This window comes from Lampris incognitus, chromosome 5, assembly GCF_029633865.1.
Source record: "Lampris incognitus isolate fLamInc1 chromosome 5, fLamInc1.hap2, whole genome shotgun sequence".
NCBI lineage: Eukaryota > Metazoa > Chordata > Actinopteri > Lampriformes > Lampridae > Lampris > Lampris incognitus.
The window spans coordinates 24,553,448-24,572,089 of NC_079215.1; the positions used below are offsets into that span (position 1 = coordinate 24,553,448).

At 43.4% G+C, this 18,642-nt stretch overlaps 1 protein-coding gene across 1 annotated transcript in view; it reads right to left on the minus strand.

Annotated features, from left to right (window-relative positions):
* The window catches only part of LOC130112914 (protein sidekick-1-like), a 329,381-nt gene that overhangs the window by 150,217 nt on the left and 160,522 nt on the right, over positions 1-18,642 (minus strand). Inside the window, exons 10-16 of the mRNA XM_056280437.1 lie at positions 17,039-17,233; positions 16,367-16,483; positions 15,846-16,013; positions 14,936-15,038; positions 14,546-14,719; positions 7,605-7,741; positions 6,005-6,152 (exon numbers count right to left, since the gene is read on the minus strand). Of these exons, the coding sequence (XP_056136412.1) occupies positions 6,005-6,152; positions 7,605-7,741; positions 14,546-14,719; positions 14,936-15,038; positions 15,846-16,013; positions 16,367-16,483; positions 17,039-17,233 (1,042 nt within the window). The remainder of the gene's footprint in view (positions 1-6,004; positions 6,153-7,604; positions 7,742-14,545; positions 14,720-14,935; positions 15,039-15,845; positions 16,014-16,366; positions 16,484-17,038; positions 17,234-18,642) is intronic.

Here is an 18,642-nt window from a genome sequence, read left to right on the forward strand (position 1 = left end):
GCTCGACTCCGAGCTCCCTACAGATGTCCGAGCTCACGCACACGGCAGGCAAAGGTGGGAACCGGGGCGTGCTGACTTCTGGCATTGCAGACTGGTCCTCAGGATGTGGAATGTCACCCCTCTGGCAGGGAAGGAGCCTAAGCTGGTGGAGGAGGTGGAGTGGTAGCAACTAGATATATACTGCTCAAAAAATAAAGGGAACACCTAAAAACACAATATAGACCTCGATGAATGAAATATTTCAGCTGAAAATCTTTATTTATTAGACAGAGGAATGTGTTTAGAGCAAAATAACCTAAGAATGATCAATGGAAATCAAAATCATTAGCCCATCAAGGTCTGGATTCAGAATCATACTCAAAATCAAAGTGGAAAATGAGAACATAGGCTGATCCAACTTCTGTGGAAATTCTTCAAGACGATTCAAAATGAGGCTCAGTAGTGTGTGTGGCCTCCACGTGCCTGTATGCACTCCCTACAACGTCTGGGCATGCTCCTGATGAGACGACGGATGGTCTCCTGAGGGATCTCCTCCCAGACCTGGATCAGGGCATCGGTCAACTCCTGGACAGTCTGTGGTGCGACATCGCGTTGGCGGATGGTACGAGACATGATGTCCCAGAGGTGCTCGATTGGATTCAGGTCTGGGGAACGTGCAGGCCAGTCCATAGCATCAATGCCCTCGACATACAGGAACTGCTGACACACTCTGGTCACATGAGGACGAGCATTGTCATGCATGAGCAGGAACCCAGGGCCCACTGCACCAGCATATGGTCTGACAATGGGTCTGAGGATCTCATCCCGGTACCTAATGGCAGTCATGGTACCTCTGGCTAGCACGTAGAGGTCTGTGCGGCCCTCCAAGGATATGCCTCCTCAGACCATCACTGACCCACCACCAAACCGGTCATGCTGGAGGATGTTGCAGGCAGCAGAACGTTCTCCACAGCGTCTCCAGACTCTCTCACGTCTGTCACGTGTTCAGTATGAACCTGCTCTCATCTGTGAAGAGCACAGGGCGCCAATGGCGAATCTGCCAACCAAGATGTTCTCTGGCAAAGGTCAATCGGGCTGCACGGTGTTGGGCTGTGAGCACAGGCCCCAATTGTGGACGTCGGGCCCTCATACCATCCTCATGCATTCTGTTTCTCACTGTTTGAGCAGAGACCTGCACATTAGTGGCCTGTTGAAGGTCGTTTTGTAGGGCTCCGGCAGTGCTCCTCCTGTTCCCCCTTGCACAAAGGACCAGATAGCGGTCCTGCTGCGGGGTTGTTGTCCTCCTGCGGCCCCCTCCACGTCTCCTGGTGTACTGGCCTGTCTCCTGGTACCTCCTCCATGCTCTGGACACTGTGCTGGGAGACACATCAAATCTTCTTGCCACAGCACGCATTGATGTGCCATCCTGGATGAGCTGCACTACCTGAGCAACTTCTGTAGGTTGCAGATACCGCCTCATGCCACCTCTAGTGGTGAGGGCACTAGCAAAATGAAAAACTAACCAAAGATCGGCCAGAAAAGATGAGGACAGGCAAATGGTCTGTGGCCACCACCTGCAAATCCATTCCTGTTATAGGGGTTGTCTTGCAAATTGTCTAATTTCCACCAGGTGGAAATTAGACAATTTACCAACAGGTGAAATTGAGTCACAAATCAGTGTTGCTTCCTAACTGGACAGGTTGATATCTCAAAAGTGTGATTGACTTGGAGCTACATTGCATTGCTTATGTGTTCCCTTTATTTTTTTGAGCAGTGTAGTTGGGCTCACCTCCACACATAGCATGGGTTCTGGTACCAAATTCCTGGAGAGGGGCTAGACTCTTTTGAGAGTCTATGTCATTGTATTTAGAATTCGAAAATTTCAAGTTGCATCCTTGACTCATGGCCAAACATTACCAACAGCACAGAACTACAGCTAGATAATGTATGTAAATGACATTTCCTTTAAGATTGATGTGTGTTTTTCTTCTGATATGCAATGCACATATTCTAATTTTACCATTGTGATAAAGGGGGGGGGGGTCATATATTTGTTTTACCTCTGCCAAAAAATCAACATTGACTTTAAGGATTCATGCCAGATTTATTTTCATTTTATTGCCACATCATTTACACTGTTTACAAACTGTTGCATTTGTGAGTGTGTAGGGTTGGGTGAGAGAGGAAGAGAGTGAGATAGAGAGAAAGCAAGAGAGAGAGAGAGAGAGGAAGAGAGCGATAGAGAATGAGAGAGAGCGAGAGAGCGAGGAAGAGTGAGATAGAGAGAAAGAGAGAGAGCGAGGAAGAGAGCGATAGAGAGAAAGAGAGAGCGAGGAAGAGAGCGATAGAGAGAGAGAGAGAGAGAGAGAGAGAGAGAGAGAGAGATTGTACATGTGGACAGCCTATGGTGTGAGGTTTGATGTGCTCAACGTGTGTCTTTATAGTTGAAATAAAAGAAGACAGCAGCGGTGACATTGGAGAAAGAAAAGACAAAACGCTTATTAAATTTTGTAGGTGTCCAGAGTTCAAAACATTTGTGCACATTATCCCCTTCTCCAGTTAATGGAGCCTCTTTAAAGATGATAATGGTTTGAGTGTAGGTCATGCATGAGTAATGTCTGTGTGTATGTGTGCGCGTGTGTGTGTGTGTGTGTGTGTGTGTGCGCATGGGTGTGTGTATTGTTTCCTGACAGTATAATTGAAAGCTTCAAGGAATGTGCTACATTTGGAGCCAATCTTTTTTTCAGCTTTCAGCTTTCATGTGTTTGTGCCTTCTCTGTGTGCATTCAACTGTCAAGATCATCATCACGACGAGACCCCCCCCCACCCTCCCTGATCCCCAATTCCAGTCTCCTATTGGATAAAGAATTGAATTTTTAAAACAAGTCTTTATTTAACAAAAAAAGATCAAAAAACAGATTTGATATCTTTTTAACAATATAAATAATATCTGTCAAATTACAAACACTTAACATCCATCTTTCAACAATCCCAAAAATAATCATTCAACAACAAGTCAAAACATAAAAAAAAACAGGTGAGACCCCTTTTATCCGAGCTCTGCGGCAACAACCAGCTCATCCTCTATGAACACAGTACCCCTTCATAACGCCACATGGTTGTGACTGTGTCCAGATCCTTCACTGCTTTGTGACGATTAAAATCTACCCTCATTCTGGCCCTGACCATGCTGCTAAACAACAGTTCAACATCACATTCTGCACACGCTTCGATTATGTTTCTTCCGGCTCACATAGACAGCCATTTCTGCCCGCCCTGCAATGAAGTTCAAGAGCTGGTGTTTATATTTTATACGCTGGCTCAATTTTAAACCCAAAGTAAAATTCTGCATGCAAAAACTTTCCCCAGATGATCTAAATACATTTTCTAATAGCAGAAACAGGGGTGTAAGCCTTCTTGGATAGAGAGAGAGAGAGAGAGAGAGAGAGAGAGAGAGAGAGAGAGAGAGAGAGAGAGAGAGAGAGAGAGAGAGAGAGACAGACAGACAGACAGACAGACAGACAGACAAAGAGAGAGACAGACAGACAGACAGAGAGAGAGAGAGTGAGAGCGAGAGAGACAGACAGACAGACAGACAGACAGACAGACAGACAGAGACAGACAGACAGACAGACAGAGAGAGAGAGAGAGAGAGAGAGAGAGAGAGAGAGAGAGAGAGAGAGAGAGAGAGAGAGAGAGAGAGAGAGAGAGAGAGAGAGGGCAAGAGAGAGAGAGAGCGATCCTAATCAGAGAGAGAGTGCCAAGGCAGCTGGAGGTTCAAACTTTAATAAGGACTTCTCATCATCAAAATTACAGGTTTCTTTTCTCTTTCCTCAGCCTGTTCCCTTACTCTGTCCACATTATTGCCTTTTGTCACTGCTCGCATTTAAAATTCGGTGGTTTTCTATTCTCCCACGTGCCCAACATATCACTCGTCTGTGCAGCTACAGCTCTGCATGTGTGTATTTTACCTCAACAACTATCCATCAGGTAAGAAAAAGCATATGTGTGTGTGTGTGTGAGTGTGTGTGTGTGTGTATTCATAAGGATGAAGTTGAGGAAGCCACTGATGGATCCATCTGTTCAAACTGACTTCAAACTGATCACTGGTCAGCTGCATGAGTGTTTGGATGAGGAGCCGGCTGATGGGAAAGAGAGGAGGGGAGGGGAGGGACGATGTTAAATGCTAATTATTTCAAAAAGGAAGGAGGAATAATGAATAAAAGAGAAATTGATTAAAAGCAGAGCAGAGGTGATGAGATGCGGCGCAGAGAGGGACACAAAAACGAGGAGCGTTGGGAATGGAGACAACTGAGGAGAGCTGGACGGGGGAAAACCAACCAGCAACTGTAATCTGAATTGTGTGAATGTGTGACAGCAGCATTTGCAGTAATCACCACAGTAACCAGAACTAAGAAGCATTTTTTATTTTTCTACATATTTGAATTGTCATGGATAACATTAAATTATTTGGTTTTGGACAGTTTTATTGATCTGTTGGTGCCTATGTGATACATTATTGACATCATTTTGTCAATACGTGCAAAACAAAACGATTGATCATCAGTGATCGTTATTTCCTATCGTCTTTCCTCACCCTATGACACTAATGTGACTTAATTCCAGTAGTTTCAGTAAAAGATCTTCTTCCAAAAACTTATTTGTGCCATTGAAAAACTTCCTACAGGGTAATAGAATCCAAAATTGGCGACAGCAAAGGATGGTGACATTACTGCTGCAGGCCCTCACACGCTTCCACTGAGCCGCCAGCAGCAAAAAGAGACGACACCCGAGGAGACTTTTTTCCCCTTTGGAAAAATAAACTAGCATAAACAGAAAGCACATGGTCTAATGGCATGCTATCTGAAATAACTAAGTTTTATTTGAATGTTTTATTTATCGTCAACTTAATTCCCTCAAATACAAATTTTAGAAATATGATACTCGTACCCAAGGCCAAGACCAAGTCAAATAGGATCAAAAACCAAGAGCAGACCAACATAAGGGGGATGTGGTCTCGAGACTACAATTCTGCAGTTTAGCTGAACACGCACGCACGCACGCACGCACGCACGCACGCACGCACACACGCACGCACACACACACACACACACACACACACACACACACACACACACACACACACACACACACACACACACACACATATTCACACCTAGGGACAATTTAGGATGGTTGATTCATCTGACCTACATGTCTTTGGACTGTGGGAGGAAACCGGAGCACCCAGAGGAAAACCACGCAAACTCGGGGAGAACATGCAAACTCCACACAGAGGACGACCCGGGATAACTCCCAAGGTTGGACTACCCCGGGGCTCGAACCCAGGACCTTCTTGCTGTGAGGCGACCGTGCTAACCACTGTGCCACCCTATTTCTCAATATGCTTTTATTAAATGAAACAAAAAAAGTAATCAAGCAGAAGCAAATACAGCCCAATAAAACTCGATTCAAAACCAATTCTGCTTTTACATTGGTAGAAAAGAATCCCACAGTTTTCAAATACCCCAATCATAACAAAAGTGCCATGATCTTATCCATGAATCTCTCATGCGCGCGCACACGCGCGCACGCACACGCACACACAACACTGAATAAGATGCACAGATTCGAGAATGAGGGTACATACAGAAACCCATACCTTTGGACTGTATAAAGGGGACATTTTAATTCATTTGCAAGACAATATAGAAAACTTTAAATAGAATAAATCCTGTCAAAACCTGTTGCACAACTGCTACTTGAGTCACAGGTCTTGTAATAATTCACTGAAAGAACATATTAAAGAAATGTGGTCATCATACATATCTCACAGGTGTGCGTGAGCATGTGTGTGTGTGTGTGTGTGTTCGTAAGTGTATATGTTTGTGTGTGTGTGGGGTGTGTGTCTGTGTATGTAGGTGCATACGTGTGTGTGTGTGTGTATGTAGGTGTATACATGTGTGTGTGTGTGGGGGTGTGTGTGGATGAAGGTGTTTGGTTTGGTGGCACATCCTATTCTTACCTTTGTGTCTCTGCACTGTACTGGCCCCTGCCCACTTGATTGACAGCACAGAGTCTGAACTGATAGGTCCTGGCTGGTGTTAGTCCGCCCACTGATATTTCCATCACACCAGGGTCCACTTCTGATAGGTAGACCTTCCACGGTGAGTCTAAGACACAGAAAACACAGCTTAGAACCTGACTGACCTCGTGCTGTAGAGGCAGGGCAAATAGTGGGCAAGAAGGAAAGAAGAACAGGAGGGCTGAAAGAAAAAGAAAAAAAAACAAGAGGGAAAGCAGGACAGAAGAAAAAGAGGAGGAAGGAAAGTGTGAAGATTTGTGAATGAGAATGAACATGTGTGTGTGTGTGTGTGTGTGTGTGTGTGTGTGTGTGTGTGTGTGTGTGTGTGTGTGTGTGTGTGTGTGTGTGTGTGCATAGTCATAGTCCAGCAAATGTACTGAAGCCACTGTCAGACATGATGGGATTTTGCATCTATCTTGGCTCATCGTACCTATAACACACTCCCGAACACTTACTCTAACCATTCACACACACACACACACACACACACACACACACACACACACACACACACACACACACACACACACACACAGAGTAATCAGAGGGTGAGGTCATCTAGCCCATTCCTCACCGTCTGAACTAAGTCCTCACTCCAATCAATCACACTTGTATTCACTCTCCTCCATATAAATGATCATCTCGCCTCTCTGCCCCCTCATTTCTCTCTCTCTCTCTCTCTCCACACTGCCCACTGCCCACTCCCACTGTCTCTCACTCTCTCATTGTCTTCATCCTTGCATCATGGAGTATTTTCACAAAAGCCAGAGACAATCTGGTGAGGTGGTATCAGCTGAGAAAACAAATCAGCAGTGTATTTAACGTGTTGCAATGTCTCCCCCAAATGTTGACGAACTTAAAAAAAAAAGAAAAGGATACTGCATCAACATGTTACTCTTGTGCAGAGGGTCCCGCTCGGTGATGTGTCAATCACCTGTCTTTGAATTTAAGGTTCCTTTGTCCAGCCCTCGCCACCCTCTCATCTTTTCTCGCTATGAATCAGAGAACTAAAACTACCGCCGTCCTCCCTCCAATTTGCTCTGCCTGTCATTCTTTGCCTTGTTCCTCCTGTTTCCCCCCTCTCCTTCCATTTGTCACCCGACAACAAGCTGGCCTGCTGTTAAAACATCTGTGGCTTGAATTTGGAGCAATTGAGAGGGAAAGAGCGAAGGGAGACAGAGGGGTGTGAGGTGGGGGACAGAAAAGAGAGGTGAGACAGACACAGACAAAGGAATTGAGAGGCAAAGACAAAGGAATGATGCACAAACACAGACAGAGAGAGGGAGAGACAGCTAAAGAGATGAACAGTGATTGACGGATGCAGTGTAGGAGTGATGGTGTAAGGCAACCTGATACACATCCACTGCCATTACTATTCCCCATATGCCTGTGTGTTGTAAATGAGTGTATGTCAGTGTCTGGAGGACGGTAAATGGACAGCTGTTTGCTGCTCAGGGACTGTAACACATACCCAGGGAGAGGGCTTTTCCACACACACACACACACACACACACACGCACACACACACACACATACGTACTGTTCTCAGAGAGCTCCAGCAGGTAGTGCAGAAGAGGGGAGTTGCCGTCAAAGGGGCGGAGCCAGGACAGGTGGATGGAGCGCGAGTCAGTGTCATTGAGACGAGCCGTCAGGGAGCGAGGAGAGTGGGGCAGCTCACTGAGCACAACACAAACACAACAACAAAGATCAGAAAGGCAGTTCCCCCACCCCCCCCACCCCAAAAAAAAAAACATCCCAAGTGGAATTTAGATGACATTTTTTGATTGGTTTTATTTATTCGATAAGTTTGCCTCAATGGTCCAAATGATTGGACATATGCTTATAAAGTATACTATTAACATCTCCTTGACAATGACATGTTTCCAGACATCTGACTATACAGTGCAGGTGATTGAACATCAGCCATTTCATAACAGACATATATTTCTACATCTCTCTCTCTCTCACTCTCTATCCATCTAGTTTATAGACATTTGGTTATTTTTACATATCTGGTTTTCCATACATTTAATTATGCTTAGAAAGAGCAGGTGGGGTGGAAGACGTGAAAGAAAGGACTACATAGCACAGTGTATGCACCATGTGAGGGCTATGGTTCAGTCCACAGGCATGAGCATGTGCGAAAATGTTCAGTTCAAAAACGTGACGTACAGACACACACACATGAACACAAAGGCACACACACACACACACACACACTACCAATATAAAAGCATGCTGTGAACATTTTCTGTTCAAAAACATGACGTAAGCAGACAGTTCCTCATCTTATCAACAGCTGCATTCCTTATCTGCTTATCAATTATTTCTAGTAGGTACGCGTAAGTCTGTGTGAGTAACAAGTCCCAGCAGTCCAGCTCCAACTGGCCGCAGGCCTCCATCAGCCTCAACAGCTGACGACTTGATCTAACAACCTGTGTGTGTGTGTGTGTGTGTGTGTGTGTGTGTGTGTGTGTGTGTGTGTGTGTGTGTGTGTTTGTTCCTGTGCTCTGTCTTGTTTATGTGGGCTTTTTTTATCTTAGCAAGTGAAGCTTTCTCCCAGAGAGAAAGAAAGATGGATGACAATGACACAACACTGTCTATCTATCCATCTATTTATCTATCCATCTATCACTTTTTCTCAGAGAGAAAGAAAGAGAAGAGAGAGAAAGAAACGGGTGATGACAATGAGACGAAGCTTGAGAGAGAAGAGCAGCAGAAAGGAGATACTGGATTAAAAAGGAAGGAGGTGAAGAATGCAAGGGGGCAGGGAGGAAGGAAAAGGAATGAGGGAAATAAAGAAGAGAGGAAGGAAGGAAGGAAGGGAGGAAGACGAGAAGAGAAGTACGAGGAAGGAAAAAGTAAAATCTAGTTTCTTTTCTGACTTGACGTGATCACATTGTAATTACTGCATGAGCTTAGCAAATGCTCAAGTGACTAAATCTAAGTCGTTCACACGCAAATCACATACATTTCCACATACACACACACGCACAGTTAACACATGGTTCAGTCTTGTGGGAGTTGAACCAATAACCTGCTGGTAATTAGTCTGCCTCCTCAGCCGTAAGCGTCTGTTAGCCTCTATGACCCGTTGATATTGAACCAAAAAGAGTGTCAGTCACACACAGACACGAGACACACAAGTTCTAACACACACACATTACCAATATAAAATGTTGTTCATTCCCCACATGACTATGCACAGACACAAACAGACACCCACTCCCTCACTCCCAGTAAGCTTGACATGTGTAACCTCCCAGTGCTCTATAATTCAGGGAGCGGAATCATGTTCTGACTACCTCCTACTCAGTGACATTATTAATATATAAGTTGGTTTTATAAATATATTATTGCCTATTAATAAATAATGTCCGCTGCATGATACAATTCTTGTGTGCTAGCGGTAATAAGCCTGTGCATGTGTGTGTTTATCCATGTGTTATACGCTTTAAATAGGTGTGCCGGACTTTAAATACGTGCTTGTGCTATACTCGCTAATGCGCCTGGATTGGATGCAAGGGCGGTAAGACACACGCTCCATTCAGCACATATGCACACATATTAGATCGCACAACCTCCCCACAAGGCCAATTAGGATGAATCGCTTCGGTTTGAAATAACACAGGGGTGTCTTCCAATGCATAGAAGATGAACCTGGTGATCAGGACGGTAGATAGAGTCTGACGCTAACACCGCTATCTATCTATCTGCTAACGCGTGCTAACCACTATAGTGGTGTCATTCACCAGGACAACTATTTGCTTCTTCACTTGAGAGCCAATCACCCTTAATATAGCTATTATCGAAAACAGTTATTTCCTTAACTGACTAACTCATTCCTTAGTGTTCATACCCCTAAGGGGGTAGAAGCCTACTGTTGTCCACCCAGTTTATTATTTGTTGTCTGCCGCCTCGACTCAAATTGCCGTGAGCTGGAATGAGCAGAGACATAAAACTTGGCCCAATAACTGAAAATGACGTCCAAATGCATCACAAGAAACTTGATTGCAATCGGCCAGATGGTGGCGCTACATTCCAAAAAATTTTTTTGAAAGGCCGGGACACCCACACTGAGTCTGACGGACTTTAAATTTAACACGCATATCCAGCTGAATGTGCTCTAGAAAAAAAGTCCACAATAATGGATTTTTTTTGTTAATTTACATAAACTGAAAAACAGTACTATGACATTTACTTATTTGGGTTTTAATTGCATCAACACCAAATTTAGTATACAGCCTTGGGGGACTGAAAGACACAATTCTACAATAAATGAGCAAGACTGGTCCAAAAACATGGCCGCCATCGATCAAAAAGCTTTGCAAAGAGCGGGGTTTAGCATGAAATGAAATTGGCCATAACTCGTTAATTTTTTTATTGAATCGACACAAAACTTTACATATATGTTGAGGTCTGTTCATTGTGCACACCTGGTGAAGCGTCACTCTTAGGGGGCGGCACAAATGTGAGAAGTTTATATTTCGTAATCGGCTGCATGGATTTGTACGGAATTTTGTTGCATGATCTAGGGTCATGGGTCATCTAGGGTCATGACTCAGCCGATGCATAAAATCTGGTAATTATTAAAGAAGGCTTGGCTTATTACAACAAATCTAAAATTCTAGACATTTCACATTCCAAACTTGGGGGAAAAAAAAAAAGGAAATAGAAATCACCCGTATGTCCTAGTGAGCTGAATTTATTTCAGCACATGCATGACAAAAGTTTGCCTCACTGCAAACTGTGGTCAATTCAGAAATCCGTCACTGTATTTTTCAAAATATGCAAACATCTATACCTCCACAAGTCTTCATTCAAATGCTACCAAAATTGACAGACATTCTTTAGATACTAGATACCACATTTGAAATGGTGTTCAAATGTGTCAAATGGTGAGTCCGCAGTGATATTCAGTATCTTACGTAAATTGTACGGTAAGTACAACATTTATTATTTCATCCAATTTTTTAACAAATTTCACCAAGATCTTTGAGGATATGTCCGAAAAAAGCAGTTTGATGTGAGATTTTTTCAGAATTTTATACCCAACAGTTAAATTGTTGGGAATTTTTTAAGTTTGAACTGACAAAAGGGCAGACTGGACGCTACAGTGACTCACTATCACCTCTTGAGACAGAAGGGCCGGGGCTATAGAGTCTCGCATACAGGTGCATCTCAAAAAATTAGAATATTGTGGAAAAGTTCATTATTTTCTGTAATTTCATTCAAAAAGTGAAACGTTCATATAGTCTAGATTCATTACACAAAGTGAAATATGTCAAGCCTTTTTTGTTTTAATCTTGATGATCACGGCTTACAGCTCATGAAAATAAAAAATCCAGTATCTCAAAATTGTCAGCAGACGGAAGCATGAAGTGCTCTAAAATCTCCTGGTAGATGGCAGCGTTGACTCTGGGCTTGATTAAACACAGTGGACCAACACCAGCAGATGACATGGCACCCCAAATCATCACTGACTGTGGAAACTTCACACTGGACTTCAAGCAACTTGGATTCTGTGCGTCTCCACTCTTCCTCCAGACTCTGGGACCTTGATTTCCAAATGAAATGCAACATTTACTTTCATCTGAAAAGAGGACTTTGGACCACTGACCAACAGTCCAGTTCTTTTTCTCCTTAGCCCAGGTAAGACGCTTCTGACATTGTCTCTGGTTCAAGAGTGGCTTGACACTATGAATGCGACACTTGTAGCCCAGTTCCTGGGCATGTCTGTGCGTGGTGGCTCTTGATGCACTGACTCCAGCCTCAGTCCACTCCTTGTGAAGCTCGCCGGAGTTCTTGATTTGGCCTTGCTTGACAATTCTCTCAATGCTGCGGTCATCCCTGTTGCTTGTGCACCTTTTCCTACCACACTTTTCCCTTCCAGTCAACTTTCCATGGATATGCTTTGATACAGCACTCTGCAAACAGCCAGCCCTTTCAGCAATGACCTTCTGTGGCTTATGGGGTATTGTCAAGAGGAAGAGGAGAGACACCAGACCAAACAATGCAGACGAGTTGAAGGTCGCTATCAAAGCAACCTGGGCTTCCATAACACCTCAGCAGTGCCACAGGCTGATTGCCTCCATGCCATACGGCATTGATGCAGTAATTCGAGCAAAAGGAGCCCCGACCAAGTATTGAGTGCATAAATGAACATACTTTTCAGAAGGTCGACATTTCTGTGTTATAAATCCTTTTTTTGATTGGTCTTATGTAATATTCTAATATTTTGAGATACTGGATTTTTGATTTTCATGAGCTGTAAGCCGTAATCATCAAGATTAAAACAAAAAAGGCTTGACATATTTCACTTTACGTGTAATGAATCTAGACTATATCAAAGTTTCACTTTTTGAATTAAATTACAGAAAATAATGAACTTTTCTGCAGTATTCTAATTTTGTGAGATGCACCTGTATAAAAATTTAAGCATTCTGGAGTTTTTCGCCTAATGCATTACTGTGATAAAATTGGACAGCTCGTTGTATGAGCTACATAATAGATGCAAAATCACTACATAACTAGCTAAATTTCTTATCAAGTGCTTGGGCACATCTTTAACCCAAATGGGTGCGATGTAATATGCAAAATAGCAGATGTGGGCCAGACAGTAGTTTGCATTCTATTATATGCTCATTTGTCACTTGGTTGTCACAAGCTCATATTTCAGTTAATGCCCGTGTCTATTGAAAGTGCTCCTCTGAAGATCATTCATTGACTCAGTAATCAATCAGCTATACTTGCAGTCTTCAAGTGTATGCCTTTTAAAAAAAAACAACAAATTGTGAGAATAAACCACTTATTCATCTTCAGCATAGCACCAAATCAAACATAACATGCAACTTGGATCATTTGTAACTGAAACAGGGCCAATATAATAAATATAATAAATATAATATTATAAACAATATTAATAAACAGCACGGAATTATATATTTTTTTCATTAATGAGCTCCCAATGTATTTACTATATCATCATACAGAGCGGAGGTGGATCAAGTGGTGACGAGGTGCAAAAACAACAACCTCTTCCTGAACATAGGAAAAACTAAGGTGGTCATTATGGACTTTAGAAAGACCAGCGCCCACCATACCCCTCTGACCATCAATGGTATGGACATGGAGAGAGTCAGCTGTGTTAAGTTCCTGGGAGTTCACATCACAGAGGACCTCTCCTGGTCCTCACATGTCATTGTGCTCTCCAAGAAGACCCAGCAGCATCTTCACTTCCTGCAGTGTCTGAAGAAGGCGAGTCTACCCCCACCCATCCTCATTACATTCTACAGAGGCACCATAGAGAGCATTCTGACCAGCTGTATCACTGTCTGGCATGGGAAATGCCAGGCCTCCGACCGCAAATCCCTACAGCGGATAGTGAAAACAGCTGGAGAGATCATAGGAACTGCTCCCCCAACCATCCAGGCCATCTTTGATGCACAGTGCACCCGGAACGCTCTCAGCATCGTGATGGACCCCACCCACCCTTCCCACATGCACTTCACCCTCCTACCCTCTGGCAGGAGGTACCAGAGCATCTGTGCTGCCTCCACCAGACTACGCAAAAGTTTCACTCCTCGGGCTGTGAGGTTCCTCAACAGCCTGAACACTCAGACCTTCCACAAAATGACTTTTTGACCGTCTTTCTCGCTGTCTGTGTCAGGTATGCTTGTGATGTTTAGGTCTGTGGAGTAATTTTTGCTTTTAATGCACTTTTTGTTTTTAACATTTATTGTGTGTTCTTTGTTTTTATGTGTCACTGTGGTCCTTCTGAAACATAATTTCGTTCCCTTGTATGTATGAGACATGCATATGAGGCAATGACAATAAAAGTAGTCTAAGTCTATATGGTAGACAAGATAAGATGTTATTTACTATATGGACATCTTTGCTGAATTTGGAATTTCTTTCCTGCATACATTGTAATGATGAAACAAGTATGTGATTGGTCTCGCTCCTTCTTTAAACAGAATCAAACTAGCTGAAGTGACTTTGCTCGCGGCTTTAATTTTGGACGATTCTTTCCATTGAGGCCAGGAAGGTTTGACTCTGTAAATTGCCACTTGCGGCTATATTTTTGTTTTTGTGTTTGTTTTTGCTCAACCCCATTTCACTTATCTGCTCATTCGCCTAAATTATATTCTGAATATTTGAATGTTTTTCTCATTTCTGCCACAGGAAGCAAGACTTTCTCTTACAGTCCTACTGGCTTCTTGTGTAAGCCACACTGCTGGCTATGGCTAGACTGAATCTGTTCCCACAGGCTTACATGACACTTGTGTAATACTTGAGATATATAATTGCTGTGTATATGGCTTGTAAATAAACAATTTTGTCTGTAATTTATATGTATTTATTTGGTAATGTGTGACGTGTTCCATGGGGTTCCATAAGAAAATACATTTCTAGTGGCCTGATGTTTCGAACTGGGTGCCATTAATCTTCAAAACTACTTGCACAAATCCTCAAACTTACATTACTTCCAGGCGTGCAGAGCGTGAGTCATTGCCAGCCTGTGATGTCACGGTGCAGGTGTAATCCCCAATGTCACCTGACCACGTTTGACCAATGGTCAGGGAACCTTGTCGCATGGAGATACGTCCCCCACTAGAAGGGAAGACCAGCACACCACTGCGATCCCACTGGAAACTAGACAGAAGGAGTGTATACACAATTAGTGCAAACACACAGAGACATCACTGCACATCCCTAGACGGTAGACATTAAGATTTGGAGGGTAGACTCTAAAAAGGGTCCGAAACTACAAGATTTATTACTTGCATGCACGCACACACACACACACACACACACACACACACACACACGCACATGCATAAGTACACAAAAATAAAAGCACAAAGGTACCTGACATTGATTCTAGGGTCATGTGTAGCATTACAGTCCAGAACAGCAGTGGTTCCTTTGATGACACGCTGGTCTGATGGAGGAACGGAGATGGCAGTGCGACCTGCACAATAACGAACAGGGAGAGAGAGTGAGGATAAATGGGTAGATGGGTGCGATATTTTGATAGCTCCACCTACAAACAGCTTAACTTGGTATACATATACATAACTTGGTATACATATATACAATACGTATATTCAAACGCTTGACATTCTTGTGCTTGCCTACACATTTTATATTACTAAATTCAGCATGGAATGTACTGCAGTACAAGTGTGTAGTCTGGTCCAGATATTAGTTATTGCCTCTTATTTAGAATGTAAAACAAAGGAAAAGTGAAAAAATAATTTGACGCAATGCAGTGACCACAGGGCAAGTTCCTTGTTTGGGCTGTGGTGTGCTCGGGCCGTGACCAGCTTTGTAAGAGCAATCTTTTTCAATAGAAGGCATCGCAGTTTAAACCACAGAGCCTAACGGAGGGCCGGGTACTGCCAGACCACTGATAACCTAATTTGACCAAATTGAATCTGAAGTACCCAGGATACACAAAATCAGGCGATCAATAACCCTACTGGCTTATCAATCATCCTCACCTGGCCAATCAGATAATTACTGCACTACCTGACCAGTCCGGTGCCTCAACAACCAATCATGTTGCTATTCACAGCTCTGAGCTAATGTGATTGGACAGCTGATTAATTAGTGTTCTGTATCTGTTTGATTGGTCTATTTAACAAAATTGATATTGAAAAGCTGTTTGCTTATCAGTGTTAGTTCATTCATATATGTGTGTGTGTGTGTGTGTGTGTGTGTGTGTGTGTGTGTGTGTGTGTGTGTGTGTGTGTGTATGTGTGCGTGGGTGACTTACTCAGCACGGTAAGTGCAGCAGTTGTATTGATGTTTCCCTCTGAGTTGGAGGCGATGCATGTGTATTCCCCAGAATCCTGGAGGTGGACTGGTTGAATACGCAGGCCCCCTGACTCCAACAGTGTGAACCTGGGGGTCTGGATAGATCCACTTGCCAAGATCTGTGACCCTAACAAACACACAAAGTGAGCCAAACATCATGAGATGCTCCATCTTTGATGAGGACTTTATACATGAACAGATGTCAGGGAGGCACACACACAACCCACACACACACACACACACACACACACACACACAAACAATTATTATCTTTAGATTTTTCCATTAAGAAAACAACAAAAGGTATATGATTGTGGAAAGGGGCATTTTGAGTTTAGTGTGTAATGTAGGACATAATACATTTTATAATATATATATATATATATATATATATATATATATAATACACAGTATATACTGTGTGTATACATGTATGTGAGAGTGGGTTAGTGTGTGTGTGTGTGTGCGCGCTTGTGTTACCTTTCCTCCAGGTGATAGCTGGCTTGGGGGCCCCAGCGGTTTGACAATTAAATAACGCCTTGTTGCCATCGGTTACCGTCTGATAGGTGGGTGCGAGAGTAAAGGTGGGAGCCACACCTAAGAGACAGAAAGACAGAACAGTTGCTGAACAGAAAGATGGCTGTTGAAAGCAGAGGGAGGAGGAGTCTGTTTCCGTGGGAAGTAGGAAGAGAGAAATGACAATGAACAGGAAAAAGGAGTTGCACTCAACAGCCTCTCTCTCTGATCAATGTATGCTTTAGTCTTTAGTTTTGTGTGTGTGTGTGTGTTCGTGTGTGTGTGTGTGTGTGTTTGCTTGCAGAATGGTGGTATGGAGACACCTTTGGGAATCTTGCCTTTCAATTATGATCCCACGCTCACTTAACAGCTTAGATGTACAGAGGAGAATGGAGGTCAGAAAGGAGGAGGTGAGGAGAACAACAATGGGACAAATGTATTATTAACTGAACCACATACACTGACACAGACAAAGAAAACAGAAAAAGGGGAGTAGAGAGAAAACAAAAGGCACAGACTAAAGAATTCAAGCCATGATGCTATAGTTAGCATAGTTGGGATGCCTAGTTTTGCAGGTGCAGAACAGTGTGTGTGTGTGTGTGTGGGGTGGGGTGGGGTGGGGGGTGGGGGACTCACCGGAGACGAGAACATGTGTATGTGTCTGGGCCTCTCCTGCAACGCTGCGAGCGAAACACTGGAATATTCCGCCGTCTCCTGGCTGCACCCTCCGTATCGTCAGCCCTGTTGCCGCGGTGACCTTGTAGCGAGAGTTGGCCAGTTTGGAGAGAGGGACTGCATCTTTATACCACTCTATCCTAGGCTGGGGCACACCTATGCAAGAGCCCGCAAACACAAATATGCATAGAGAACAGACGAAGAACAGAAAGTTTTAGTTCTTGAAAACCAATTATCTAGTTGGACTCAATCCTAAGCAAACATTAAGTAAACATGGAGGAGCATAACACCATTTTTCTCCATCCCTGTAATATGCACTCCCTCTTCCAATATAAATATGCATGATGAGATAATGGCTGCTAATCATATATTGATTTAAGGGTGTGGGAGGTAGTATAAGGACGGTGTTAAGGGCCAGTAAACATGCTGAATAATAGATTGGCAAGATCAGCAGTGAGTATGCAGAAACCTCCAGTGTCAGCCGTCTTATGGACATGATTCAGACAGGCAGGTAGTTCAAACAATTACTCTCTGTCAACCCTCCACATTTGTGTATACATCTGTTTGAGAAAGAAAGAAAGAAAGAAAGAAAGTAAGAAGTCTCGGAGGTTCTTCTCAGGGTATGTTCACTTATGTTCAATGTACATATACGATGAATGTAAGCGAATCTAAGCATCCTTCTGGAAGGAATATGAATTTGTATTCACTGCTCTGCAGGTAAACACTACACATTTATGAGACATTAGTTTTTGATCAGACAGTCTGATTTTCAAATGATTTCTCCAGTTGGTAAAGTCAACCAGATGCCCAGTAAATATCTGTTTTTTTTGCCTCCCCCTTTTCTCCCCAGTTGTATCCGGTCAATTACCCCACTCTTCCCAGCCATCCCGGTCACTGCTCCAACCTCTCTGCAGATCCAGGGAGGGCTGCAGACTACCACTTGCCTCCTCTGATACATGTCGAGTCACCAGCCGCTTCTTTTCACCTGACAGAGGAGTTTCGCCAGGGGGACGTAGCACGTTGGAGCCTCATGCTACCCCCCCCCCCCAATCAGGCGCCCTCCATCAACCATAGGAAGCACTAGTGCAGCGACCAGGACACATACCCACATCCGGCTTTCCACCCGCAGACACGGACAATTGTGTTTGTAGGGACGCCCGACCAAGCCGGTGGTAACACAGGGATTCGAACTGGCGATGCCACCTGGAGGCCCGTAATATCTGGTATTTTTTATCCAAATTAGCAACGTATATGCTGCTTGATCAAAGCAAAGAATTGTTTAAAGTACTCTTTCACAAGGAGCGAATGATCATTTATTGATTAGTGTGAGAATTACCATCTGTGATTTCTCTGATCACTGATGGCAGTCAGAAAGAAAACATACATATACATTAGGCTTGGGTGGTATCAAGGTATTACAGTATACCAGGGTATTTAAAAATCCTGAAGGTATGATTTTCAATACTGTAAAAAATACAGATGCTTTCTCCTATTAGGCTACAAACCAGCCATAGTCCTACTTGTAGACTAAGGATGTAAAAAAATTTGGGGGGGGGGGGTTGGAT